At 39.4% G+C, this 16,615-nt stretch overlaps 1 protein-coding gene across 1 annotated transcript in view; it reads right to left on the bottom strand.

The window, feature by feature from the left end:
* Positions 1–16,615, bottom strand: part of LOC140741902 (acylamino-acid-releasing enzyme-like) — a 66,163-nt gene that overhangs the window by 46,972 nt on the left and 2,576 nt on the right. Inside the window, exons 2-4 of the mRNA XM_073072442.1 lie at positions 12,112–12,241; positions 4,567–4,693; positions 1,808–1,898 (exon numbers count right to left, since the gene is read on the bottom strand). Coding sequence (XP_072928543.1) covers positions 1,808–1,898; positions 4,567–4,693; positions 12,112–12,241 — 348 coding nt within the window. The remainder of the gene's footprint in view (positions 1–1,807; positions 1,899–4,566; positions 4,694–12,111; positions 12,242–16,615) is intronic.

Raw genomic sequence — 16,615 nt, 5'->3', positions numbered from 1 at the left:
TAAATTCAGCCACCTCCACTCTAGGTATTAAATTCCCCACCGTTAAGGATATCTTCAAAAGGCAATGAGAAGTTGGCACCCACTATTTAGGACACCCACCATCCATGACATGACCTTTTCTCATTACTACCATCATGGAGGTAGCACATGAACCTTGAGACACACCCTCAACATTTTAGGAACAGCTTTTCCCCCTCTACAATTAGATTACTGTATGGTCAATGAATCCATGAACACTACCTCACTATTTTTGCTCTCTTTTTAAATTATTAGTTAAACACCCCTAATAAAGTGGCCACTGTGCATAGACCCTTTACAATTGTATTAGTTTCCACATTCACTGTACATGTCACAGGTATTCTTTAGCAGATAATTCTGTATACTTCAAGACTTACTGCCTAGCTGGAATTCTACTTATGGCAGAACATTTAAACTGAGCATCTTCTAGATCAGTCTAACAGCTTCACTGTTAATCTTTTGTCAACTGAGCGTCTGAAACAAAAGGCTATCAGCTGACAGGCTTAAAGCTAAGAAGTCCATATCAGTTACTTTCACTTGTCTAGTACATAGATTTGAATGTTCCCCTGTATAAACACCTATCACTTGGCTCAGTCAGCAGAATTTAGATTTATTGTTAAAAGCCAAGGTCAATGTGGACTGAACTAATATTTTAAAGTGTGTTGTATTCAATTAGTTTTTCTTTATACAATTTTTAGATTCACTTTATGCATGGTGCAAATCTCTAATCCAAGCATTATAGGAAGTAAGGATGAAGTAAATTCAAACACTTACATTTAAATCAGTGGAACATAAATGATGGCATGGGCCTCTTACTTCTTTCCATACTGTAAATTCTATGCAACAGACTTCGCCTCTTTATGTTCATAAGGCACTGACTTATGATGCTTTCAATTACAGGAGCACCAACAGTTCAGTGAAACCTCCCAATATGACCCTTCCGTAACTGAGCTGAGACAATATGAGCTGTATCTTAGAGAATGTGTAGGAAGTGATATGGGTTTTTCAGCAATTTGAAGCATGTTGGCATTAAGTCTTACATCTCAGACTCCTGAATGATGATTTAAAAAAGGAATGAATCTATAACATTGATTACATACATTTGGGCATTTTCAGTAAGAGATATTGAACACTACTTGGCTGGATTGAGATCAAATAATAATGCGCCAGGTGAAATCAACCAATTTAATAAAAACAACATAAATGCTAGTAAAAGTTGATCCAGGGATTAGACCCTCAATTTCAGGCAATCAAACCAGATGGGAATACAGAAAAAAATACAGCAAGAGAAACCGTTTTCACTAAATCTGTGTCTTCGCCTACATTGTAGACTTTACTTGCCCATGATTTTGAGGAAAACTTCTCCAAAGGTTTTGCTAAACAACATGAAATTCATGCCATGCACAATTCACCTCAGTCCAGCTCCTTCCTTGTTTTATAAGCCACCCACATGCCATGGTTAATTGTTATGAAATACTGGTTTAAGTACAATTGGAGTATTTTGTCCAATTCTGCATTTCACTCTTTGGGAAAGATGTGATGACTTCGAGGCTGCAGAAGAGGTCAAATAGAACTTTTTTCCAGGAATGAAGAACTTTAGTTATATAGGGAGATTTTTAAAAAACTTGGGTTATTATCCTCAGATTAGATTTTTAATTTGAACAATTTTGCTACATCTTGCACCATTATACATTTGATTTAATATTACTATTTTATAGTAATCATTTTATAATAAATTTATTACAGTGATTTCCCCACCCCACACCTTCATCACCCAAAACATAGTTACCTCCAGATACTGTTGCTTTTCCTGCTTTCTGTTAGTATGCTCCCTGATGACAGCTTTCAAAGTGCCAGAAGGTGAATCTCTACTCAGTAATCTGTGGGTCAAAGTTCAGGTCGATGTTAAACCCAATATTTCGAAACTCAGTGTACAAAACACTAGAAGCTCATTGTTTTGCAGTATGTATTCAAAATTCACTAATAGGTAATATTTCAAGTAATGCAACTTATTTGGCAAACCCCTTCATGAAAATGGGTACAACTAGAAATACTTCAGAGATTAGAACATTACAATACAGTGCAAGCTCTTCAGCCACAATATTGAGCCAACCTTTTAATTTACTCTAAGATTGATCTAATCCTTCCCTCCTACATAGCCCTCTGTTTTTCTGTCATCCATGTTTCTTACGTGCCCCTAATGTATTTGCTTCTACTATCACCTCTAGCAGCTCATTCCACTCACCCACCACTCTCTGCATTAAAGAAAAACTTACATACGCCCTGCACTTTTCTACAATCACCTTAAAATTATGCCTCCTTATATTAGCCGTTTCTGTCCTGAAAAAAAGTCTCTGGCTGTTCACAATCAATGCCTCTTGTCATCTTGTGCACCTCAATCAAGTCACCTCGCATCCTCCTTTGTTCTAAAGAGGAAAGCCCGAGCTCGCTCAACCTATCTTCATAAGATATACTCTCTAACCCAGACAAAATCCTGGTAAATCTCCTCTGCACCCTCTCTAAAGCTTCCACATCTTTCCTATAATGAGGCAACCTCACAATTGAACACTATATTGCCAGTTTATAGAGCTGCAACATTACCTTGCAGCTCTTAAACTCAATACTCCGACTAATGAAGGTCAGCACAGCATGTGCTTTCTTAGCAACTCTATCAACTTGAGTGACAACTATGGATGTGGACCCCAAGACCCAACTCTTCCTCCACACTCCTAAGAATCTTGCCATTAACTCTGTATTCTGCCTTCAAATGTGAATCATTTCAGTTTTCTAGGTTGAACTCCATCTGTGACTTCTCAGCCCAGCTCTGCATTCTGTCAGTGTCATGTTGCTGCCTAAGGCAAACCTCGACACTATCTAAACTCCACCATTTGAAAACTTAATAACCCACCATTTCACTTCCTCATTCAAGTCATTTATAAAAAAAATCACAAAGAGCAGGAATCCCAGAAATGATCTCTGTGGAACATCACCCGTCACCGACTCTAGGCAGAATACATTCCATCTACAACCACATTCTGCCTTCAATGGGCAAGCCAATTCTCAATCTACATGGTCAAGTTTCCCTGGATCTCATTCCTCCTGACTTTCTGAATGAAACCTTATCAAACACCTTACTATTCTCCTGTTCTCATATTTTATTTTCCCATTCTCTCAGATGCTGCCATCAAATAACAACTAACCGATGATAGGTAATATTACAAATATAGCATTATGCTGCAGGAGAGAGCAAGACCACACAACTACAAAAACAAAAGAATCAGAGGTTAAACTTCCATCATACTTTGCCCACATCCCTGATATTCATAAATACCCCTACCTCATCAACCTCAAGCACCTGTCCAATTCCCTTTCAAAAAAAATACTCACTGAATCAACGTTCTCCACCTTTTGGAGCAGAACTCAGATCCCAACAAATCTCCGAGTAAAAATGTTAAGATTAAATTTCTGGACTCTATTTTTACAGATCATATTAACCAACACAATGACAGAATTGCTCAGTGCTACTGAAAGGAAAGGTCAGGGAGAGTTAAAAAAAACAAAACAAAAAAACAAAAAACCTACCTCAGTAGGTCAAGCAACATCTGCAGCAGCAAAAGGATGGTCGACATCTCAGGTGTAGAGGGAGCATAACCAGTATACCCCAGTAAGCAGAAAGGGGGCTTATAAATCCCTTCCGTGCAAAGTATGCAGCCAAATTCAAAGATTCAAAGTGCATTTATTTTCAAAGTATGTGTACAGAATAGAGCTGTGAGATTCATCCTCCTGCAAGCAGCCACGAAACAAAGAAACACCGTGGAATCCGTTCAACAAAACATCAAACACTCAGCAGGCGAGAAAAAAACAAATTGTGCAATGGCAAAAAGCAAGCAAACAGCACATAGAATATCAAACATCAAACCAGGAATCCTGTAGTATTCCGTTCAGATCCGTGCTACACTGCAAGCCCACTGCAGGCTGCAGGGTCATTCTTCACTGAAGCGCCCCAGTCTGCATCAATCCGATCAAACCGCTCAAGAACAGTAAAAACAAGGAGTAACCGGAATCCAGAACCACATGTAACATGAACTTCAAAGTCCCCCAAAGGAAGTCCACCACCTTGTCGATCAATCTTTGCAACACAGATACCAAGACTCTGACAGTGGCTAGCGAGAAGGAGAGGAGGACCAGTCAAATGCAGGCAGACGATGCCGAACACCCGCCCCATCCTCCACTCGTCCTTGGCAACTTCAACCTTGCTCGATGCATCAATCTGAGAGAGTCAATGGAGTCAATCATGGGCTCTGGCCTCCCAGGCCTCCAGGCCACACACTCCACTCCAAACTTCACCAAAACCTCATTGATTAACTACCAATATGCAGAAAATGTAGCTCAGTAGAATGAGACACAAATTAAAAAACCCAGATGAAATTGACTGTCTGAAAACAACAGACATTTGTACAATGATGGAACACTGAAGTCAAATAGAGATAAGAGTTTAACTGAGAATTAATAAAGTCTTGGATCATGCATGGCCCAAGTTATACTCACTCATCTTGCCGTTCTGTGCAACTTCCTAAACGGCTAGTGCACACAATGGAAGTTTCGTCATGGAAGACAACATACTCTTGAAATGCTTTCACCCTCTCAGCCTGCTCAAGATCCCTCTGAGACCATTCTGAAATAAACATTAAACATTTTATTACCCTGGGGACACAAGAGATTACAGGTGCTGGAACACACATAACACTGAAGGAGTTCAACAGGTCTTGCAGTATGAGTGGAAGGAAATGGACAGTCAACATTTTGGGTCAAGACTTTTCAGCTGTACTGAGAGATAGAGGGAAGATATCCGGTAAAAAAGATAGAGTCAAAGGGTGGAGAAAAAGCTTGTAGGTATTGGGTGGATCCAGATGAGGAGGGTAGGGAAAGGGAAGTGAGGTGAACAGATGGGAAGGGGAGAATGTGAATAGTATCAGAAGTTGGAAGGTGATAGGTGAAAGTGACAAAGATCATGGAATATAGAGGATTTTCATTAATCGGAACACATCAGGACCAGTACAATTTAGCCGAATTAAATGGCTGCCTCAATTAGCCAAAGTTTCATGGAAAAAGTTAAAAGATATAAAAAAGACAAACTTTTGTTTGATTGAACAACAAATTATACATTTAAACAAAACACAGAATAAATTATAATACTATAAAATTGTGTATTAATTCCTAATAGTTCATTCAGTCTTTTGAATGACTGTAAATGAACAAAATCTGCACAGACACCTAATGCAGATAATGGACTGTCTTCATACAATTATTTGGACAGTTGCATTCACGAGATCATTATTTTCATTATAAAATTCAAGATGACTGTCGATACCTTCAAAATCTTCATAGTTTCTAACTTGGTGAAGTAGTGAAATTATTTCATTTTCACTCCCAGTCATTTGTGGCATCTCTAAGCCTAAATACTTGAAACTGAATGCACAACACATTTCTGAATTCTCTCTATTCTTATTTCTCGCCAACCATCAGAGACAAAAATCACTGCTTTTTGAACACAAATGCATGGAACTAACGCTATTTAAAATCTGTTTATTCTTATTTATTTTGTAATTTATTTTAATTTTATGACATAGCACTGCACTGACACCAGAAACTTCACATCATAACATATAAAAACCTGATTGTGATCCAATGGGAAAGGAAGGTGGAACATCGAATAAAGGGACAAAGGTGGGAAAGGAAGGAGAACCAGAGAGGTGTATGTGGGTGATGGGCAGAAGGGAAGAGTGGTGATGATTATTATTGCCTTACTCTAGTTTGCATCATGTCATAGACAAGTTCATAGCTAACCCTACAATTGGGAAATAACAGGTCCAGTTAGTTCTTGTTGCAGCATCATAAATGCATTGAAAAAATACACTAAAGGTTTTGCTATATGTATACAATAATCAGATAAATGCTTTTCCAAGATTCTGTCAGATTAGTGATATAGCAGGACTTAGATTAGATCTTCCACCATTTGATACATACTTCCATTATCTTCTTGTCAATGACTGTTAGTTAAATTCAATAATCAGATAATCAGCTCATATTGGTTTAGATATTTTAAAAAACTGGAATAATTAAAATTGATTGAATCTGTCTCTGTCAAAGCAACACACACAAAATGCTGGAGGAACTCAGCGGGCCAGGTCTGCATCTATGAAAAAGAGTACAGTCCATGTTTTGGCCCAAAACATCAACTGTACTCTTTTCCGTAGATGATGCTTGGCCTGCTGAGTTCCTCCAGCACTTTGTGCGCATTGCTTGAATTTCCAGCATCTGCAGACTTTCTGTTATCTGTATTGACAAAATTGTGGCTAAAGCACCCCTCAAATACTGTGGGTATTACAACAACTTTCAGAGGGCTTTTTTCATAATAAGACTCAATAATGGAACTCTTTTTTTGAAAACTAGTTTTTCTTTTTGCTGATTCAGGTTACAAAAATAACATGCAAATTTGAAAACCTCTTTCAGATCCAAGGTACAAAATTTCTGAAATGCTTTGGAAATGATATATGTATGGTCACAAAAATAAAATATTGAAACATTGAAATTGCTAAACTGTTTATCATCATTAGATGATTTACCTTTAACTATTATTATGGTTTTACCTTACTATGGAATATCTCTTGCTTAATGTTTAAATATTTTCAAAACATATTTCTAAATTTGTTAGATAGGATATAGAGACAGACATAAACGTTCATAAGTATATATACAATAGCATAATCACCAGGCATACTTCCATTGCACATATATAAGAACATCACATAGCCTGATGTGAACACTTACATGGGTGATTTAAGACACGTTAGTCTGAGCACATATAGTAATTCTGGAACATTTTTTTAACCCCAAATGAAAGCATTTAAGGCTTCACAAATAAACATCTCACAATTGGAACAGATCTTACTGGACTTGGTCATTTCTTGGTGATAATAGCCAAGGGTGGTGGCAGAGGAACATCTTTCTGATTTGAAGTCTGTGGCCAGCAGGGCATTGCAAAGATTGATGCTAGGATCTTTGATATTTGTTAAATTTATTAACAACTTGGATGTGAAAACAGGAGGTCTGATTAGAAAATTTATAGCTGGCAAAAAAAAAGTGATATTTAGATAGCAAAGGAGATTCAACAATACTCCTGAGGGCCCTACCATTTACTGCGTATGATGTATGATTAAATTCCATCTGCCACTGCTCTGCCCATTACTCCAGCTGATATATATCTTGCAAGAACTGGGCACAGCAATGACAGATGGAATTTAATCCTGACAATTGTGAGGTGCTGCGTTTTGGGTAGTCAAGTAAAGGTGGGATGTACACAACACATGAGAGGGCCATCAGGGGTATTGTTGAATGGAGAGACCCTGAGGAATAAGTCCATTGCTCAATGTAAATGGCAGTACTGATGAATAGGACAATGAAGAAGGCATATGGGATGCTTGCCTTCATTAGACAGGGCAAAGAATATTAAAGTTGAGACATCAGATTACAACTTTACAAAACATTGGTTAGGTTGAACTTGGAGTATTGTGTGTAGTTCTGGTTGCCATACCACAAGGATGTGATTGTGCTGAACAGGTTCCAGAGAAGGCCCACCTGGAATTTGCCTGAGTTGAACAGCTTTACTTATAAGTAAAGATTGGATAAGACTGTGGGAGGCATACAGTATAAAATTATGAAGGTAATTGGGAAAGTAGATAATAAGAATGTATTTCCCATGGCAGAGATATCTAACAGAAGAAGAAATCGGTTTAAAGTGAAAAGTAGAAGGTTTAAAGCAGAGGTTCATAATCTTTTTTTTTGCCATGGACCAATACCATTAAGCAAGGGGTCCATGAACACCAGGTTGGAACATCTGGTTTAGAGGGATCAGAGGTGAATGTTTATTACAGAAAGAGTGGACAATATATAAACACAAGAGAATCTGCACACTACATACACAAAGTGCTGGAAAAACTCAGCAGGTCAGGCAGCATCCATGGAGAGGAAGCAGATATGGATAATGTCTAGAAGCCACTGCAAGAGAAGGTGGTGGAAGTAGATAGAATCACAAATATTTAAGAGGCACTTAGAATTTAGAGTTGCACAAAGCATAATAGGCTGCCGACCCAATGCAGACAAATAGGATTAGTACAGACAGGTAGAATGGTCAGCATGAAAGTAGTGGCCAGAAGGGCCTGTTTCCATACTGTATGACTTAATGATTCTGTATTTCTTTCTGCCTCAGGATCACCATATATCATCTGCAGCTGCACATCAGTTTTGCAGTTCAGTGACTGCACAACATATCCAGTGAGCTGCAATTAGGCATGAGGTGATGGAGAACCAGGCCTCATTGTTCTGATGGCTTGTGCCACTAGAATATCTTTCCATTGTTTTCAAATGGCTCCAATGATTAGGGACATTTGAAACAACTAAAATGCATTCAGATGATACAAGAAATCAGAAGGCAGTCAGTTTGATGGAAAGACATTTACAAAGAGTTAAAGACATTAAATACTTAAGACAAAATTAAGTGATGCAATTTACTTTAATTAATATTGTAATTAAAATAAAAAAAACTGAATGCAAGTCATTAACTTCATTCCCAAGATGTGCCAGCTGGTATACAACTAAGAGGCCAGATAGGAATAGCATCTAGCCTAGTGTTTCTCAACCTTTTTTAGCCTAATGCCCCCCTAAAGCACTTTTATACTTGCCAACACTCCCCCAAAGCACCGTCAAACTTGCCTATGCCCCTATTAGGCGCAGCATACTTTACGACGTCCCCATAGGTTAAAAACATGTCTACTATATCCTAACATGAGAAAAATTATTCTGTTTTAAATTTTTATTTGTCTTTAAACCTGACTTACACAGTGCCTGTGCACTTTGATGTCTTTGAGCTTGATGGTTTTTAGCAAGAGTTGAAATATCTGGTTCAAGTTGTGACAGCAAGAGCCTTAAGTCCCCATGTGTAACAATGTCCAAGCCATTTCTGTTTTTTGTGAGTATATGGTTCACTGCATTGAAGCCTCTTTCAACAAGGTAGGAGGACGGAAATATACTGAAAAACAGTTTGGCTCTTCTCTAAAGACCAAGAAACTTCATATGACAGTATAGCCTCATATCACAATAGCTGACATTTTTGAAAAGCATTTTTGCTTCTTTATCATTCTGATTTTCGATAATTTCTTCCTGCAAGCTCTCTTCCTGTTCTTCTACCTTGCAAAAAAATAGATTAATTAGCCAGTCCAGAGTCTCCAGATCGTTCAAATCCTTGAATCGATTCTGAAAATTCTTCAGTAACTGCAGATGTAAGCAGTAATCTTGCAAATCACTGTCTGTGAAAGACAGTGCCATATTTTCCATGCAAGGAAAATGTGAGAACATTCTTCTCCCAATGTTTTGCTGATACATTTCTAAATTTTTCAATAAAAGTAGACTCTGCACTTTTGGCCTGGATTAAATTGAAATTCTCATCTTGCAATTTCATATTTAAAATTTTCATTTTGTCTTATAAATCGGCTAGGTATGCCACATCTCCACGTAGATCTTGTTTCCTAAGTTTGTGTCAACTTTGAGCAAAAATTCAACCACAGTGGCAAAAAGATCAAAGAAATGTTGTATGCCGCAGCTGTTTGACAGTCAACACATTTTAGTGTGAAGAAGCAAGCATTCAAACTCCTCACTGTTATCTTGGCATAACTGGCAAAATATTCTGCTATTTAATGGATGAGCTTTATTGATAGCAGATATTACAAGAGTCATGCTTGAAAAAAGTCACTGGCTGAGGTTTCTGGCTGCGAGATGTTGATGATGAATTACACACTGGATTGCAAACAGACTTGGGATTTCATTTTTTTATAATTGCCACTGAAGCAACTTGGTGACCTGTCATACATGGTGCTCTATCTGTTGCAGAAAAGATCAAGTTCCTAATCGGTATACTTTTATCCTCATTATACATTTTGATCTCATCATACATTGATTCTCCACTGATATTTGTTTCAACTTTTTACAAAAGAGAAATGAGAATCTCTTCATAAATGCTTCCATTTTTGATAAACCGTACGTATGCCATTAGCAATGCCTCATTGCCTCACGCAATTGACTCATCTAGCTGTATCCCAAATTCTGTTTTTTGTAGCTCTGTGCATTGTTGATATTGAGTATCATTTTATCAGTTCTCCAAGCCATAGTATAATTGCTCAGAGGACTTGATTTTAAAATACTGGTATCCATTTTGAGAACAGTGGTGAGCACTTCTGATACAGCAGGCATTATTAATTGTATGAGATTTTTCACACTTAGCTATAATTTATATATGCTATAAGAAGCAATGAAACCACTATCAATCTCATTTTTAGCTTTCTTGGCAAATGACTCAAGTGTGCAACGCTTTTCAAATACTTCTTTCATCTTCTGGAACTGAGTAATACTGTAAGAAGCCTTTTCAGGGTGTCTTTTACGGAAATGTTTCTACAATCTTAATGGTTTCTCAGCTTCATTAGACAGCACAGTATTACAAATAAGGCACATGGTGTGTCATTGATCTGACGGGAATGGGATAAAGCCATACTCCAGGTATGTAGCATTTTACTCCAGGTATGATGCACTTTCTGTAGTTTCTTTTTCTTATTGGCTAATCACATGAAGTCTTAGTATCCCCAAAGATGATTCTTGACCACACATATGAAGCCAAGGTCGCTTTGAACCCCTCAAGAGGAATCCGCAGGTTCGATAGGTTCACTAATTGGCTGTATTTCACCATTTGGTTCCAGCTAGCTCTGTATTATTGTGTGACCTGTTTTCCATAGATCTGTAGAGACAGTTAAGTGGGTGTACTTGACTTACCAATTATTAAATTGCATGAACTCATTCCATGCCGTGAGTCGGGGGACCGTTGGGCCCCCTGGTTGCTAATTTATGCATCTTCAGTAATGTCTGCTTGCTTGGTAAAGGTCAGATGAGATTGCCAAGTTTCAGATGCATTGTGATAACAAGTGCTCACCACCTGCAGAGCCATGGTTCTTCCTGTGTTCCACTGCCTCATCCTTTTCTTTAGAAGTGCCTGCTCTACTAACGGTTGGCCAGGTCTCATGCCTCAAGTTACAGTGGCACTTAATGCCATCCACCTCCCCCCCACAGATTCTATTTCCTCTACCATCCCCTTAGGACACATTACATCCTACAGTTACTGTCTCCTTGGGTGGGAGGGGGTACTGCCCCAGTTGGGAATCACTGATCTAGCCCCTCAGCTCAGCAAATTATTGGTGGGCAATGGGTAAGAATAACAGGTCAGAAATTCCCACAGTTCATCTCCAGTTCAACCTCTATTTCTACAGCACAAAGTGTTAGCATCATATTTGAAATGCAATGACACCACACTTCAGCTAGCTAGTTCTCCACACTACTGTTGACTACCAATCAGCATAACCCGGACTAATACTTGATATAAATTTTAATGAATCTACGATCACAATTTATATGTTGCACAAAACATTAAATGTTTTAGTTTTATTTATGGATGATTGGTGACACTGCCTACATAAGAACTAACTCATTGACTTTTTCCCACCATTCCTGACTAGGCCCCAACTACATTCAGTCAGCTCCAATGGCGGGTTAAGTTGATCACATGGCTAATACTGACAATCTATTCTTAGACCATCATTAGTTCCCGAAGAACATCACCAACCAAATGCAAAACAGGCCTCTGGTGCCACACATAGTAGTGATAAAGTAATGATGACTATTTTTTCCTCATTAGGGATACTAATAAACCAGAATGTTTCATTTTATAAAACAACATTCTTCATTTTTCTGGTTCTAGTCCAAAAATTACCAGATTTACAACTTGCCACGATGGGAAATGAAGTTGTATTGAAGTTATAATATCTTTTTCTCCCAAAAATAATGCTAGGCTTTAACAAACTGTTTGAGAAACAAAGGAGGAATTCTATCCACTCCATCATAAATGAGAAAATATACAGTACAATGACATCATATTTAAAAACAGCAAGACTGCCTAACATATGCATGCACCTTGATGTGACTGTCATTGTATACCTGCAGAGATGATGCTGTACTTTTCTGTACTTTTCAATGTAACTTGTGGTCTGATGCAAGCTTTCAAGGGAGTTGGAAATTTGCTGAGCTCTCGGTAGATCCCAGCAATCTCTTCCAAATCATTTATCATCTTCAATAAAAAGAAAGAACAACCAATTTCAGTAACTTTTCTTGCAATTAATTACTCATACAGCGGCTACAAATTAGATAGTTTTACATGTTCCAACTTAAGGAAAGGTTGTCAATTTTTGAACACTTAAAAGATTCAATTTTCCAGATCGTAGATTATCGTATTAAATAGTAGCTAACAAGACTTCAGAAGAAGATTCTAATTTAATCTTCAAAGACATTTTTTGAGGTATCACATAAAATGGATGATAGCCACAGGTTGTGGTCTACATGATCATCAAAGATGATTTTGACAAAGTTCAGGGAAGCTGTTGTAAATTCTCAAAATGGTAGGAGTTCAAGATAAAGCCCAGTAATAAGACCAAAAGTTGTAATAATAGAGAATTGTTAATGAATTCATCAGATCACATGGTGGAGGGGGAGAAACTGTTCCTAAAACATTGAGTATGTGTGTCTTCAGGCTCCTGTACCTCGATGGTATCAATGCGAAGAGGGCATGTCCTGGGTGATGGGGGTCCTTAATGAAGAATAGCACCTTTTTGAGCCATCTCATTGGGAACGTACAGTATCCTGGATGGTAGGGAGGCTAGTGCCCATGTTGGAGATGGTTGAGTTTACAACTTTCTGCAGCTTTTTCCTATCCTGTCTAGTGGCCTCCCTATACCAGTCATTGATGCAACCAGTTAGAATGCTCTCCACATACATCTGTAGAAATTTGCAAGTGTCTTTGGTAACATACCAAATCTCCCCAAACTCCTAATGCAATAAAGCTGCTGCTATGCCTTCTTTATAATTTCATACATATGTTGGGCCCAAGATAGATCTTCAAAGATGTTGACACCCAGGAACTTTCAACTGCTGACCCTTTCCATTTCCAATCCCTCAACGAGGAGTGATGTGTGTTCCATCAACTTCCTCTTTGTGAAGCCCACAATCAATCCCTTGGTCTTACTGACGCTGAGTGCAAGGTTGTTGCTGTGACACCACTCAACCAGCTGATGTCTTGCTCCTGAAATTATGCCAACAATAGTAGTGTCATCAGGAAATTTATAGATGGCATTTGAGCTGTGCCTAGCCACACAGTTGTGGGTGTAGAGAGAGTAGAGCAATAAGCTAAAGATGCATCCTTGAGGTTTGCCAGTGTTGATTGTCAGTGAGGAGAAGTTATTTCTGATATGGTGTCCCTGTGAGGAAGTCAAGGATGCAGTTGCAGTTTTGAAGCTTTTTGCTTGGAACTAAGGTTATGATTGTGTTGAATGCTGAACTGTAGACAATAAACAGCAGCTTGATGTCAGTATTACTATTGTCCAGGTGATGCAAGGCCAAGTGGAGATCTAGTGAGATTGCATTGCTGTAGACCCATTGTGGCGCTAGGCAAATTGCAGCAGGTCCAGTCCTTGCTTAGGCAAAAGTTGGTTCTAGCCATGACCAGTCCCTCAAAGCATTTCATCCATGATCAACCTCTCAAAGCACTTCATAACAGTAGATGTGAGTGCCACAGGGTGACAGTCACTGAAGCTGCTCACCATGCTCTGCTTGGGCAGTGGTATGATTGTCGCCCATTTGAAGCAAGTGGGAACCTCTGACTGCAGCAGTGAGAGCCTGAAGGAGTCTTTGGACACTCCTGCCAGTTGGTTGACTCAGATTTTTAGAACTCTACCAAACCCACCATCAGGGCATGACACCTTGAGAGGACTCACTTTCTTGAAAGATGTTCTGATGTCAGTCTCCAAGACAAAGCTTACAGGATCACTGGATGCTTCAAGCTTTGCAGATATATACTTCTATTCTCCCTTTCAAAGCATGCATAAAGGCATTGGGCACATCTGGGAGTGAACCATCACTGCCATTAATGACATTATTTTTCACTTTGTAGGAAGTAATGGCCTGCAAATATTGCAAGCTGACATGCATCCAATTCCCTATCTGTCCTCAGATGGAATTGTTTTTTTCTCTCTCTTAAGATAGCCTTCCATAGGTTGTAACTGGACTTCTTGTATAGTTCTGGATCACCGGTCTTGAGTGTCACAGATGCAGCCCTCAGTAGACTATGAATCTCCTGGTTCATCCATGGCTTTTGGTTTGGGTGTCTCCAATATGTTCTCAAAGGTGTGCACTCATCCACACAGGTCTTGATGAAGCTGGTGATAATTATGAAGTATTCATTCAGACTCAAAGACGAATCCTTGAATATTGTCTGGTCCACTGACTCAAAGCAGTCCTGTAAGCACTCCTCTGCTTCCCTTTACCATACTTTCTTGGTCCTCACCACTGGTGCTGCAATCTTAAGTCTCTGACTATATGGTGGGAGTAGAAGTACAGCCAGGTGATCGGGCTTTCCAAAGTGTGGGCATGGGATGGCACTGTAAGGATTCTTGATTGCGGTATAAGCAGTGATCAAGTATGCTTTGTTCCTCTGGTTCTACAGGTGATATGTTGGTGGTAGTTTTTCAGAGACTTCAAGCTGGCCTGGCTGAAATCCCCCCACAATAATAGGGAAGGCATCAGGTGTACGGCTTTGTGCCTGCTGATTACAGAGCTTAGCTCCTCCAGTGCATGCCTGACATTAGCCTGAGGTGGAATGTTGGTGGAAAACTCCTTCAGCAGATAAAAAGAATGATATTTGACTGCTAGACTTTCAAGGTCAAGTGAGCAAGACAGAGTCAGAATCATTATGTTTATATACTATGATGAGTTAATTATAAAGCATACTCTACCTCCTCTTCCTTTAAAAGACTGAGCTGTCCTGTCTTTATGGTGAATGGTGAAGCCTCTGAAATGGCAGGTGATAGCCATGTTTCTGTGAAGTAAAGTACACAGCAGTCTCTGAATGGCTCTGCTTCAGCATTCTTGCTCTGACGTATTCAATTTTATTTTCTAGTGATCTGAGTCTCCCAGGACTCCAATATCTGACATGAAGAACACACAATGGCCATTTAAACTACATTAAGTACACCTGACACAGTAAAAAAAAAGGGAAGCTTACCTGGAGCCAATGGCTCTTCTGAGCCGAAGCCTCCTTTGACCAAAGCCTGTCACCCCATTCTCACCACTGGCCTACTCTTAACAAAGGCCGCTTCTCTTGTCCCTTCTGTACTTTTATTTCTTCCTCTCTGCACTGCTCTCGCCACTGAGTGGGCTGCTGGAATTACACCGAATACCCGCAAAGCTCTTCTTTTAAATGAGTGCTGCTGACCCGCGAGAAACCTCCCCATAGTGCACTGCACCTGCCACTGATTAGGCAGCCAGAATGGCACTGAACATTAGTGAATGTCTTCAATAGTGGGGAGATGGAGCTGGCTGAGCCTATATCTCTTTGTAGTTTTTCGCAATCCTGTACATCAGAGCCTCCATACTGAGCTGTGATGACACCAGCCAGAATGCTCCACTCTGTACGTCATTAGAAATTTGTAAAGAGTCTTTGTAACATAGAAAATCTCCTCAAACTCCCAATGAAGCAGAGCTGCTGACATGTCTTCTTTGTGATTGCATTAATGTGTTGAGTTAAGTGCAGATCCTCTGAGATGCTGACACCCAGGAGTTTAAAAATGTACACGCTTTCCACTGCTGACTCTTTAATGGGTGCATGTTCCCTTGACTTCTCCTTCCTTAAATCCACAATCAATTTTTTCATCTTGCTGACATTGATTGTGAGGTTGTAGTCATGACACCACTCAACCAGCTGATCTATCTCACTCCAAATATGCCCCCTTCTCACCTGATATTTTACCAATAACATTTGTGTCATCTACTTGACTTTGTCCTTACCAATCTATCTCAGGCAGCTGCACCTGTCTATTGGTAGGAGCGACAATATCACTTCTCTTGCATGGGCAAATTCCCTTCTTCATACACAACCTATAAATTGTTGTGGATCTATAAATATGCTAAATGGAATTCAACTGAGCTGCCCAATCTAACTGCGTATCCATGAAGCACTGTGAACCAAAAGAAAACATTAGATATGTATCACAAACACAAGAAAGTCTGTGGATGCTGTACCTCCAAAGCAACACACACAAAACATTGGAAGAACTCAGCAGGTCAGGCAGCTGATCCTGGAAAAGTATAAACTTTTCTCTGGAAAAGTATAAACAGTCGATATTTTGGGCCATGATCCTTCTCCAGGACTGAGAAAGAAGGGGAAAGATGCCAGAATAAAAAGGTGGGAGGGTAAAGAGGCCATCTGGAAGGTGATAGGTGAAGCCACGTGACTGGGAAAGGTCAAGAGCTGGAGAAGAAAGAATCTGGTAGGTGGGGAGAGTGGACCATAGGAGAGAGGAAAGGAGGAGAGGACCCTTGGGGAAGTAATAGGCAGCTGAGAAGTAAAAGGTCAGTAGGGAATAAAGGAAAGGGGGTGGGGGGGAATATATTA

The sequence above is a fragment of the Hemitrygon akajei genome, chromosome 19, assembly GCF_048418815.1.
Source record: "Hemitrygon akajei chromosome 19, sHemAka1.3, whole genome shotgun sequence".
Lineage (NCBI taxonomy): Eukaryota > Metazoa > Chordata > Chondrichthyes > Myliobatiformes > Dasyatidae > Hemitrygon > Hemitrygon akajei.
This window is presented reverse-complemented; position numbering and strand designations above follow the sequence as displayed.